Here is a 13935-nt window from a genome sequence, read left to right as displayed (position 1 = left end):
GGGGAATGGTTAAATGGTAGCGATTGTGTCGACAGTCTGCTGCAGCAAATGTCACAGGTGTTAAACTCAAACGAGAACTTTGAAATGAATGATTCGTTTCAATTATCTTTTACACACGTTCGTACATCTCCTCGCGGTAGCGGTCAGAAACGAAAATTGAAACCTGGACATTCTAATCCAGAAACTTTCAAACGTTTGAAAGGTTCTATCATCAGTATCGATAACAAAAATGAACTATGCTACGCCAGCGCCATTGTGACAGCTAAAGCTAGAGTGGATGATCACCCTAAATGGAACAGCTTCAGAAGAGGTTTCTCTATCCAGAGAGATGAAGCAATCAAGCTGCATATAGAAGCTAATGTAGAAATGAGAAAATGCGGTTACGAGGAACTCACTAGATTTGCATTGACGCCGTCCTTGAACAGTCATCAGCTCTTACTTGTGGACCCTACCCGAGGTTATAGCGTGACTTCTTTTGGAAAGCCTCAGGAAAAACAATTGGTACTGTTGTATGATAATGAACACTACAATGTGATCAATACGTTACCTGGGTTCTTTGGTAACAGTTATTTCTGCGCAAGGTGTCTCAAACCCTACAATAACGAAGGTCAACACGCCTGTGAAAACAACCCTGATCATTGTTCTTCCTGCTTACAAAAGGGATGTGAGGACTTTACTGAGGCCAGGTGTCGTAATCAACCACCAGCTACACCCTGCGGATCCTGTAAGCGGATGTTTTATGGTGATGTTTGTTTTCAAAATCATCTGCCGAAATCCTACAAGGGAGAAACCGCTGACTCCAAAAACATCAGTGCTTGCAGTCAACGCCGCAAATGTCGTAGCTGTAAAAAGTTGTTGGTGGGTCTCAAGAAGCAACAAAAACATGAATGCGGTTACATAGACTGTCCCTCTTGCCACGAGTACATAGAGGCCGCAAGCCACCGAAGAGAAGAGCTAACCGAAGAGAAAAAAGAAAAAAAGAAGAAGAGAAAGAAAAAGAAAAAACGCAAGCGAATAACCGAAGCCGAAGCAGAGGATAATGGTAATGATGATGATGATGATGATGAAAAGCCTCCCATTCTCGTTTTCTTCGATATTGAGGCGATGCAAGATACTGGCAAACACATCGCTAATCTTTTAATAGCGGAAACTGAGGATGATAATTGTCCACTCCTCTTCAAAGGTGAAGATTGCATTCGCGATTTCCTGGAATGGCTGGATACGTTAACTGAAGAAGACACGCGCAATGTAACTGTTTTGGTCCATAACTTTTCTGGCTACGACTCCTATTTCGTCGTGGAGGAATATCATCGCCAACACAGGGTCCTCAATCAAATCAGAAATGGAGCTAAACTTCTCCAATTAACCTTTGACAATATTAACTTTATTGACTCTCTGTCATTTTTTCAAATGCCGCTTTCTGCATACCAAAGACATTCGGATTGACAGAGTTAAAGAAGGGCTATTTTCCTCACCTGTTTAACACGTCTGAAAATCAAGACTACGTGGGACCAATTCCCGAGAAAGAATTTTACATGCCTGAATCAATGTCTGTCAACGGCCGTAAAGACTTCGAGAAATGGCATGATAAAGAAAGAGCTGAGAATGTAGTGTTCGATATCCAGAAAGAATTGCTGGAATATTGCGAGTCGGACGTGAAATTACTGAAGGAGGGATGCCTTACTTTCAAACGGCTTTTTGAAAAAGAGACAAAGTTTGACCCCTTCAGTCATATTACCATTGCTTCGGCATGCAATCGAGACCTGCGACAAAACCGAATGGAAGCCAACACAATTGCTTCCGAGCCTCTCCACTGTTGGCGACTAAAAACAAATCAGTCGAAAGTTGCCATGGAATATCTACTGTGGCAACAAAGTCAGATCAGTGGGAGAATTCAACATGTTGGAAATGATGGGGAATACCGTATCCCCAACAGTCGCTACACCGTGGACGGCTACGATGCAACTACGAACACCGTCTACGAATTTTAAGGTTGCTTTTGGCATGGCTGTCGTAAATGCTATCCCAACAGATCCGAAACACACCTTAGATTAGAGCACCGCTGCACTGCCGACGTGTATCTCTGCACTCAGGAAAACTACAATTCTTGCGTGACAAAGGTTACAACGTCATCGAAATGTGGGAGTGTGATTGGCGGAAAATGAAAGAAGAAAGGCAGGACGTCAGGAACTTTGTAGCCAGCCTCGATTTGGTGGAGCCACTAAATCCCCGTGATGCCTTCTGCGGCGGACGAACAAACGCTGTCAAACTCTATCATCTGGCTGACGTCGCCTCAGGAGAGAAGATTCATTACTATGATTTTAGATCTCTCTATCCGTTCATTAATAAGAATGCTGAGTATCCTGTTGGCCACCCTGAAATTATATTACAGCCGGAAGACACAGACATCCAAAATTACTTCGGGATTGCCAAGGTCACAATCTTACCTCCAGAAAAACTATTTCATCCAGTACTTCCGCTGCGTGAAAATGGTAAACTAACATTCCCGCTATGTAGAGCCTGTGTACAAGAAGAGATGGAAAAACCAGTGCTACAACGGTCCTGGGTTTGCAGTCACAGCGACAGTGAAAGACAAATTACAGGTACATGGTGTACCTCCGAACTGAACAAAGCCGTTGAAAAGGACTACAAAATAACTTACATTCACGAAGTGTGGCATTTTTCTGAAACGAGGAAAGGTCTCTTTAAAGACTATGTGAATACATGGTTAAAGATTAAAGAGGAGGCAAGCGGCTGGCCAGCTCATGTAGGCGATGATCCCGTCAAACAGCAAGAACATCTGAGATCCTACAAAGCGAAAGAGGGCATCGAACTCAACCGCAACAACATTGAAAAGAATCCCGGCAAACGTAGCCTTGTAAAAATGATGTTAAATTCCATGTGGGGGAAGTTTGGCCAGCGCACCAACAAAACTCAAATCAAAGAGTTCGGAGATCCTATGAGGTTCAGTGCATTCCATGAAAGTGATGCAAATGACATTTGCTACGTGAGTGTTTTGTCTGAAGACATCGTTAAAATTCACTATAAACTGAAATCGAATGACGAACCTGTCTCACCAAACCTCAACATTTTCATCGCTTGTTTCACGACATGTTGGGCTCGACTTCGTTTGTATGTAGCTCTGGACATGCTACAAAAACGAGTACAGTACAAAGACACCGACAGCGTTATTTTTTCCAGTTTACCTTATGAAAACAATCCGCCCCTCGACGACTTTCTCGGTGATTTCAAGGACGAGTTGGGAGAAGACGACTTCATCACTGAATTTGCGTCCGCGGGACCGAAAAATTATGGTTACCTCACGAAGAAAGAAAAAGAAGAATGCAAAGTGAGGGGAATCTCTTTAAACAGTGAAGGTAGCAAGCAGTTAAATTATCAAGTGTTGCGGTAAAATGTTTTAGACGAAATTCAACGCTCTCTCGAGAAAACGCGACAAACTGATATTTACAAGCCTTATCACATCGTCCGAAACTCCAAAGAGTACTCACTGACCACAGTCTCTCAGACGAAAAAGTACCAGCTTGTGTACGAAAAACGAGTGATAGATCCCTACACCTTCAAAACATATCCCTATGGCTATGAAAGAATAACAAATGAGGACGTGGACATGATTGAACTGTTGTGCCATTTGTAAACACTTTTGTAAATAGTTTCATTCATAAGTTGAGCGCAATCCACTAGGGAGTTGCACACGGCTCTGTCCTGTAATTTTAGGGAAACATTTGATATTAAAGTTAATGGTTAACTTTAAAATTGCGTGATTTCTTTGTTTATGTTAGAAACCAGGCTTTTTACTCGGTCAACTCGGAAACGAAATTAATGACTTCAAAGGGGGCAGGGCTTCTGGTTACCATGGATACGTCAAACTCGAGAAAACAATAGAACTCCTTTTCATAACAATACTTTTTCATTTGCATCACAATACCTGTCAAATCCGTACTGGACTAGCCCATACCACTACTCGTAATGAAGGACAGAAAATGGTCCAACTGCTGCCGCTCAACTCTTACTCTCACTAATGGTTGGTAGGTCACGGAAGCGCCGCGCCCAAACTGCAGGCTATGAACGTTGGCTATGGTGTAGTGATATCTCGACAAACCTGGTATAAACACTGAGATGGCCTTTTAGCTGGCAAGACCTGCCATGATGGACAGAATCTGTCTTCTCGTGTCCCAGCCATTTGCATTGCCGTAAGCCTCTGCCAAAGCCTCGAGGTAGTCTTTTGACGGCTGCGATAAGTCTTCTAGACCAAGGGCCTTCTTCATGGCAACAGACGAGACAGTGGCCTGCCAAAGAGAACCTGCGTCTTCCGGGCTGATTGTGCGGAGGTCTGAGGACACGATCTCTGCCGTTCTTTTGGTGTATCGTTGCTTGATTCTGTCAGAGACTTGTTCCCACTCAAGCCAGGGTTGAACTATCGGAGCGATACCGTCGGAGAGTAAATACTCATTCAACCTTTCTCGAGACACCACCGACGTTGCCTTCAAAGCTTGCGTTTCCTCGCTCGTGCTTGAAACGATGCTATCTGTATCTGGACTAAGGAAAGTCTTATCGTCAATTGCAAGCCTTGATAATTGTGCCGCCAGATCTTCAGATGAAACATCGCTGTCCGAGGGATCCTTTTCCACCAATGTCTGCTGTAAGTAAAAATAATTTCAATAGTAACTAAAAAGCGTGTTTATTTTATTTTTCGTATGTGGGTGTATGTTCTGAAGTGTGTGCGATGGTGTTGGGGTGGGTTTTGGGCTGGCATGATTAAATTAACACCCGGCGCAAAATTAGTCAGCTTCTCACCGTGGATTGTTCTTGAGATGACTCAGCATGTAGTACAGGTTGTTCAGCCGCAGGCGCAGCCAAAGGTGTTCCACAGAGATCGAGACCTGGTAGACATTCTAGGCTATATGCAACTGATAAAAATGAAAAAAATCACGCGATCCAACTGGAATGAGAATCTCGGTTTCCTCGAAAATTACTGCTGATTGGTGGCTATTCACTCGGTAGCTTCCTTTAGCTTTAGCATTCACTGATTTGTGGGCGGCCATCTCTGCAGGGACTGTGCAGGCAGATTTTCCTGTCGTCCAACGGATACCATAAACGGCTCTGTGGTGCGGACAAATATTAAGCAACTCGTGCTCTTCTTCCACTTTAATCACACCTAAAACATTGACAACTTTTAGCTAAACATCTCATCTGTATGTGGGCACTACCGGTTCAAAAATAGCATAAATGACACCACTCACCAGCTCTCGCCAACAGTAACTTCATCTCTGTATTAATACCCTAATCCCCGTTTAGTTTGAAGCTTGCCAAATGACTGCTGACATCTCTTGTGCAGTCCTTTAGGCTAACGCACTCGAGGTGTCCTGGATAGTCGCTCGATTGTCCGCAAACGCTGGACCTACCTTGTGGCGTAATGTAGCTACAGAAAAATGCCATGTGAAAAATACAAACACTTAGGGGCACAAAATGGCACAGCTAAGCCAACAGCAGGACTGGTTTCATATGTTCCTGGTTTTCCAGTTCAACATGGCCAATAATTTTACCGCACTTTGGTGTGCACGTGACTTGGCTGTTGTGTTACTTTGTAAATAAACTGACCTTTCGGGAAGATTTCAAACACATCTGGTTCCTACAACGGATGCGTTAATGCTAGCTGAAAGCTGGAGCGATAGCAAGTAGATGGGAAAACGGGTTTTGGAGCGTATTTTGTGTTTATTTTAGAAATATATATATATATATATATATATATATATATATATATATATATATGACTGTGCGTGGTTTGCGTGGGATCGGGAAGTTGTAGGTAAAAGGTGAAATTAGATCAAATTACAGTCCAGTCGGAAAATGAGAAATAACAAATAATTTTACACCATTGCGCGTAAACTAAGCGCTGTTAGACACTGATGAGATGTTATCTTTTACCAAATCTTGTTTGGAGAGTTCTGTACGGGTCCGCATATGATCCCAGGACCGGAAATGATCCCCAAATTGAACCACAAATGATCCCAGACCGGAGATGATCCCCATATTGGACCGCAAATGATCCCGATCAAAAAATAAGGAATGGCATGGATTTATATCGGAGAAAGGTGGGAACATATACAAAAATTATGACCTAAAAAACATGTTTTATCATTTTACAAAAAAAAAAAAAAAAAAATTCCACAGTTGCTGTTTTGTTCTTCGAACGGTTCAGATCGTTTTCACTGTCACGCAATAAAAAAAAATAAAATAATAAATCGAAAACCAACCAATGGAAAAAGCTAAGACATTGCGACGTACGCTATAGAAGATAACTAATTAAGACACTTCTCCAAGTTTTAGGCCTGCGCGTTTCCCCAAACTTCAGAAATTCGTAGTAAATGTTTCCGAGAAATTTACAGAGCCCAGTAAGAAAACGTCATGTTGGTATACATCCGTGGTACACCAATATGGCAGCCGGAATATAGTGTAAACATCTAGAACTTACTTTGGGTTTCAAGGCGACTGATTATCAGCACTTTATTAAATCCATTTTGAAATCACTGGCTATCCTTGGAATCTGATTGACTCTCAATGGTGCGATTTATTCACGAATCGCACTATTTTTTGCTCTAAATCGCATCTTTTTCTCAGCCATTGAGAATGGGACAGTAAAACAAAACAACAAATCAGATTTCAATATTAGTTTAAAGTAAACAATAAAATTTCAGGAAAATGAAAGGCAAAAAGCCATTGTGTGGAGAATTTAGCAGCTAGTATTGCCAAAACTCTGTTGTTATTGTGTTTTTTTTTTTCCAAAAAACTTGACGGATGTAATTAATTACAGTTTCTAAATGACGATTATCAGCTCCTTCAGGCTGAACACCAACTTTAATGGAAGTTTCCAACTTTCAGTGTCCATTTTGGCGAATATTTTGGCGATTTTTCTTCAACATCTGCTCAAAATCCGTATGATACCCAGTCCAGTAAAACATAAACAAACGAAAACCACACAACAACAAATTCAGGGCCATCTCAAGAAGGTAGATGTTTCCAGGTTTCTGGTAGTTTCAAACGAAGCAACAAAAGAGCTCAACTCTGTCGCTGTGAATAAACATAGTCAAAATACGCCCCGCTCCACAAAACAGTGAATGAATGAACGTCTTACGAAGCTGGTGTTAGTCCCGCCATCTTGGAAATATCTTGAAACAAATGGCGCCGCAAGAACTTGACAAGGTCCTGAGTATTGAGTCCTTCGCCGAGGTCACAAAAAGAAACGGAGATGATAACGAGCTGGACTTCCTTAAAATCATGCCATTAAACGGTATGAAAGAAAAAAACCGTACCATCCACTGGGCATCGTGCACTCGAGGGAGTTTCACAACTCAAAAGAAATCCATCGCAGAATTACGCAGGATGCACCTTCAAATTCCTTCTCCAAAGACAATGAAAAGTCTCAGCCTCAACCACAGAAGAAAGAAAGACCTTCCATCATTGATTCAACTGACGAGAATTGAACTTTTATACCTGAAGCAGACTATTTTTGTTCTGACTTCAAAACCGCTTGTTTCTTTGTCATGCTCGGATGAGTTTTCGTCACATGACATCGTTTTGCATACTAAATGAGACGTAAAGGCGTTTCCGGTTCCGCTTTTTTTTTAACAAACCGGCTACTGGAACAATACACCAAAAGTCTAAAAATTAAGGCGATAAAATTGTGCGATTTCAAAATGGATCTAATAAAGTGGCAATTGAACTTCATGTCGTGCAATTTTGATCTGAAATCATACTTGTGATTTCAAATCGAACTCGCGCTGCGCGCTCGTTCGATTTTGAAATCACGCGTATGATTTCAGACCAAATTGCACTCCACTCAGTTCAATTACCATTATAAACAAACAAGGATTTACATAAGCACTTTTCCTGATGCTCTAACTTCCAAAAAGGCTCAAAATCATGAGATAAGTATATATATTTTAACAAACTCGATAGTAGGCTTGTGTCACGCAACCTCCATAACCCTGAAATTCAAAATGCTCTGGTTTCCAAACGAAGCACGCTAATTGTTAACAGATATAAATATACCGCTTCTTATGCCTGACCTATTGAATTAGAATTCTTAGAAAAACACATACTTGTAAACATTCTCGAAATCCCGGAGGCGATAGTATCAAACATCTATCAAACAGCTAACTTGTCAAAACTAACCGCAAGCCTTGGCCTTGCTTGGTCATGAAGCTGAACTTCATAACTATAGCTTGGGATTTTGGCTTCTTAGAATACTCAAATAGTCATTTCGGAGGAATTAAAGCCAAAATACGACCAAGGAAAAAATAACAAAATAAATTTGTTCAAATTTCCAGTGCTATACAGTAGGTGTTTCACAGAGTGATGAAGCGACAGGCTTGTAGGTCTACTCAGGTGACAGCGTCTTCCTTAATAGTTGCTTCATGGTTAGATTTTAGTTTAGAACTTTAGACGAGTGGCGTTAGTGGCTGATAAAATGTGATTTATCTATAACACCGAAATATCAGTGTTTAAGAAAGGAGGATATGTAGCGTATGTTGCACTGATCATAATTTTACTGAGAATTGCAAAGAAATGCAAGCCAAGTCGCGTTTTGATGGTTGAGTGGTGATATTCATAACATCGTAGTTCCAAGAAAATGTAGTCGAAAATGCAAGTTGTAAGCCTCATTTTTTCTTGATTTTAATTGTAAGATGGCTTTAATAAAAACATCGGTATTCACGTACGCCAATTGCCTATCCACACCATCCCACCATCCATGCCATTCGGTATTTTTTAGTCGGGATCATTTGCGGTCCCTATTGGGGATCATTTGCGGTCCGGGATCATTTGCGGTCCAATTTGGGGATCATTTGCGGTCCGGGAACATTTGCGCTCTTGGGATCATTTGCGGTCCCTATCGGGGATCATTTCCGGTCCGGGATCATTTGCGGTCCAATTTGGGGATCATTTGCGGTCCGGGATCATTTGCGGTCCTGGGATCATTTGCGGACCCGTACGGTTCTGAAATGCATTCATAAAGTTGAAAATACATCCGAGAAAAGACGACCATTTCCGCAATGTTTACATAGCAAGTCGCCATGTCATTTTAAAACAGTTTCCCACAACAACTTATCTTGAAATCTCAAAGTAATAATCACACGATAAATATATATTTTAGCATTTTATTTCGTAAGTTGCTCAGAAATAACGATAATCCAGTCACTTAAATGTACAAAGCAGCGAACATTGAGGTTTCGGTCTTTCTTTACATCGAAAGGTAGACAAATATTTTGAAAGATGTGCTGAACATTGTTCGTGGATTCCAGGATTTTTCAAAGGGAACCAGTTCGAGTCCGACCTTGAGATTTGGCAGAATAACAGTTAAAAGACAAATCTTTTCAGCTGTAGAGTTAGATTCTTAAATAATTAGGTACCAGAGAGGGTTTTATCCAGTCAAAAATAGCCAATATTTCGCCTCTCGATAACCGGTCGCCGGAAATGTTTTTTGAATGGTTGAAACCTTAAAATAATAGAGCATTTGACATACCTTTTAACTTTAGCCGTAAAGAGGAATAGCTATTCTATATCTGAGGAAAATTTAACAGTACTTGATAGAATTTCAAGATTTTACGAACGCTTCGTCTTTTCGGGTTATTTGGGGCATTCCACTGGGCGGAAAACGCACTTTGACCGCATTTTCAAACTTTCGAATTTTTTTTTCAAAAACAAAAAAGCGCTGGAACTTGCAATTGTGATTTTTGAAAACAGGTCACCAAAGGGTATCTTGAGGCAAAATATGAGCACTGTGCCAAAATAGTCGCTGTCGCACGATTCTCAATGCTCTCAGGCAGGAGCTCTTAAAAAGGGACAATCGCCGAAATTGATGATCTTACTAAGAAACTATTAAGAAACAGTTTAATGTGTCAATTATATGGATATATAACTTGTCCATATAAATTATATGCCTTGTCCGTCTTTATCAGCAACGTGTCCAAAGGGTATTTTAACTAAGTGTTTGTGATTATTACGCGTACATTTGTCTTTGTGTCACATATTGTGTCGAATTTGTTAACAATTCTTATACTACTCTTTGATGCCCAAATCAACTTTGCACTTTTTCTGCGCATTTCGTAAGAAAGGTATGTGGTCACTTTTGCTTCATATGACTTGCCAATAAAATTAACATTTTCGGATTCGTTGTACCCTATATGATAACCTAGTTCAACTAGTAAACTCAATTTTAGCGATCAGTTGGTATAACAAGTCGGTGTAAGAGAGCATAAAAGTTGCAAGATCAAATGCAGCTGATTAGGTACAAACAATGCAATGTCACAAATTCGGTATCTAATCAATCACTCTGGGCACACACGCCAACAAAAATGCCGGGGTGATTGCATCTCGGATCAACGGACGCGCGCATAAAAATTGAAAACAAATTTCAAAACGGCGGCTTCTGTGCCATTTGAAGATGTTCTCGAAGAAATGACTCGTGTTGACACAGAAGACCTACAAGAATCCAGTGACGAGGTAAGTGACAAAACTGAGAAGTTATTGAGTCAGCTGTGAATTGTTTCATAGAATACAGTGACCTGGGGGAAAACTTCGCATTTCTTTGTTAAAAAAGAGGCAAAAAGATTAAGAGGTCTTAACGAACAACGTGCTCGAGAGAAAGATCGTTTTTCCATTTTCTCTGAATCATCATCACTCAGCACAGGAGCAGAGTTAAAAGACGAGACCTGTACATGGTTGGATTTAATCTACAGGAGGCTGTCAGCTCGTCGGCGAATTAAGAGACCTTGGTATTTGGAGTTTACCCGTGACATTCCGAAGGAAATTTTCTAAGCTCTTAGAAGGACCTTTTCAACCACAACAAATCATGACCTGAGAGGAAATGTATGCATGGAAGGAAATCGTAAGGGCTTCTCAGTCAGTATTGCATATTTTCCGTCTGTTCTTTACATGTTTCGAATTTCGACAGGAAGGACAATTGAACAGTGTTGTGTCATTACGGTTTCTGTTACACACATAAGTTTTCTTTGCATGACTAAGTTTGCTCTGTACACTTTGCTCTCACTTAACCAATCAGAGTAGATCAGAGCGCTGGACGTTGACTTCACCCGACTGAACCAAAATTATTCTTTAAATTTACTGTTTCACACCTGCACATCTTCATGGTAAACTTTGTTTGTACCACAACTTGACTAAAAAGCGCTGTTAATTTTAGAAGCCGAAATGGACTATTCGAAGCAAAACGGTGTCAGGAACCCTAAACTAGACTACATTTATGGAAAGGCTTGTAATGTCAATGATTTTGTAAACGAAGAAGGCAGCGTAGATTCTCTCTTGTCTTCACTTGATTTATTCAAGTTTTTTTCTTCGAATTGTAGGGCTCTACTAGTTTTCTACGTCGTAATTTATGTCCAACCTTCACAGAAAATACACATTACAAAATTAAGAGAGCCAAAGAGTTTAGTTTCGCTAAATTGAATGCGAGAGATTAAAGAAATATATAGATAGTACACCTTGGAAAAACGATTATAGACTGCTTCGAAGACAAGAGTGGCAGTTTTATCATCAAGACCGAAACTTTAAAAGGAAGAAAACGTCGCTGACGTCCACCTTAGTGAAAATAAAGTTTGGATTCTCGCGTCTATCTAGTGGTTCGTTAAAAAAGGTTAAAATTTATCTTCGAGTGCAGTGGATACAGAACTCCACGCCGTTACTTGTTCTGTGGCCGTTCAACAGGCGGACTTGTTACTTACCAAAGTATTCTTTTACTTCCTTTCTTAAATTGCGTGCAGCGGCATACCAGGTGAGTTTGGCCGAACCATGGTTCGTACGTACTTTTGCGAGAGGTAGTCCAGCCGAAATACCCATGGCGAGACCAAACCAGCCTGATATACCGCCAAAGCGTAGCAGAAAGGAACGATTAGGTATTTACCGTACCCAAATTCGGCCAAATGACCTGATATTGTAGCCATATCAGGCCAGTGACTTGATGTCTCAGGATATCAAGACAGTAGACACAGCTTCTGATTGGCTAGTTGGGAATTTAGTTACGGTAATCTAGAGTTACACGAAGAGATCTACTTACAGGAACCCAAGCTCGGTATTGTAGCGGAAAATATCCTCAGGTAAGTCTTTCAACTGATTGTCGGCGAAGCGCCTACCAACAAATAATCAAAATCAGTGTCAATTGCACGATAAAAGGGAAATTAAAGAGTGTGTGCTAGGAGGTTCCCTTCCTGATATAGGATACAACCTTACAGAAAACAAGAATAATAAAAATAAAAATGGGAAAACAAAACTCTCTTACAGGATACTTTCCATGTTGTTTCTCGATCTAGAAAATTCTGGGATCCCGGAATTGCAGGATCTCTTTCATTTGTGACACCACTCATATTTAGCCTGAGATATAGGAGATTAGGGCAGAGAGTCACAAAGTGTCCGCGCTGACTTAACATCGAATTTATCTTACACAAAAAGTGTTTTAAAAGGCGACAATGGCCGAAATTGATGATCTTACTAAGAAACTATTAAGAAACAGTTTAATGTGTCAATTATATGGATATATAACTTGTCCATGTCAACCATATCTTGTCCGTCTTTATCAGCAATGTCTTCAAAGGATATTTTAACTAAGTGTTTGTCATTATTATGTTTTCATTTGTCTTTGTGTCACATTTTGTGTCGAATTTGTTGCAAATTCTTATAGTATTCTTTGATATGCAAATCGATTTTGCACTTTTTTAGCGCATTTCGTAAGAAATGTATGTGGGCACTTTGGCTTCATATGAGCTGTTTCTAAAATTAACATCTTCAGATTCGTTGCGCCCCATATAATACCCTAAGTTGAACAAGTAAACTCAGTTTTAGCAGATCAATGTAAAACAAGTCGGTGTAAGAGAGCATGAAACATGCAAGATCAGATGCAGCGCGGTGATTGGGCACAAGGAATGTAATGTGAGAAATTCTACATTCAATAAATAAATTTTCAAGTGGTTCTGGAACCAGTCCGATACGAGTGATAACAGTTACTGTGCAAAATAATAAGTCTCTCGTTAACTCGTGTTAATACAGTTGCTGCCTTTTCGTCCGTTTTGAGACTAAGTTGGCGACAGGCTACGTTCCGCAGCTCAGTGCTCCTGTTTACGGAGTGTAGGCTGCAAGTGCGCCGGTGTGCTTGTAAAATCGTGAGTTAATTGGTCTTTGAGAACATATTTTTACTAGAAGGGAGGACAGAATTGTCCATATTTTTTTTAATTGAAAATCTTTCAAAAATTATGACTAGTTTATTTTATTTGAATGTCACCTTATCATATAAATAGAGATGCGGTGGCCTCATGATTAGAGCGCTCGTCCCCGGATCGAGCGGTCCTGGTTCGAGCCCTGGCCGGGGACACTGTGTTGTTTTCTTGGGCAAGACACTTAACTCTCACACAGTGCTTCTCTCCACTCAGGAGTATAAATGAGTACCAGCGAATTGTTGGGAAAAGCTGACAAATTGCGGTGGAGTGACTTGCGATGGACTAGCTTCCACTCCAGGGGAAGTAGAAATACTCCTAGCCGCTTTATACTATAGAAAGTGGGATAAGGTCCGGCAGCTATAAACCAGTCCGGCAGCTCCAAAGCTTCACTTATCATATAGGCACACGTCAGACATCATCACACATCACCTCTTGCAAAGATGTTGAAAATATAACACGGTTTCTGCTGCAATATATTCAGCTAAAGATATTACTCTTCACTCGTCTTTTACTTGCTTCAGTGTCTTAAGGACAAATATGGGGAAATTGTATTCAAAATATGACTTTCGTCTTGCCAATTACATATAACGTACTCCTATAGACGAAAATGGCGTTAGTTGAAAATATGAAGTTTCGTATCTCAGTTATGTGTCATTGTCAGAGAAAACCGGGCAGCAGGAAAAGATTGAGGTCG

The 13935-nt window shown here is 40.6% G+C and overlaps 1 protein-coding gene across 1 annotated transcript in view; it reads left to right on the top strand.

The window, feature by feature from the left end:
* The window catches only part of LOC145494250 (uncharacterized), a 448804-nt gene continuing 434869 nt past the window's right edge, over positions 1-13935 (top strand). Inside the window, exon 1 of the mRNA XM_081473699.1 lies at positions 1-16. Coding sequence (XP_081329825.1) covers positions 14-16 — 3 coding nt within the window. The 5' untranslated portion in view covers positions 1-13. The remainder of the gene's footprint in view (positions 17-13935) is intronic.

Source organism: Orbicella franksi, chromosome 8 (assembly GCF_964199315.1).
Source record: "Orbicella franksi chromosome 8, jaOrbFran1.1, whole genome shotgun sequence".
NCBI classification, from domain to species: domain Eukaryota; kingdom Metazoa; phylum Cnidaria; class Anthozoa; order Scleractinia; family Merulinidae; genus Orbicella; species Orbicella franksi.
This window is presented reverse-complemented; position numbering and strand designations above follow the sequence as displayed.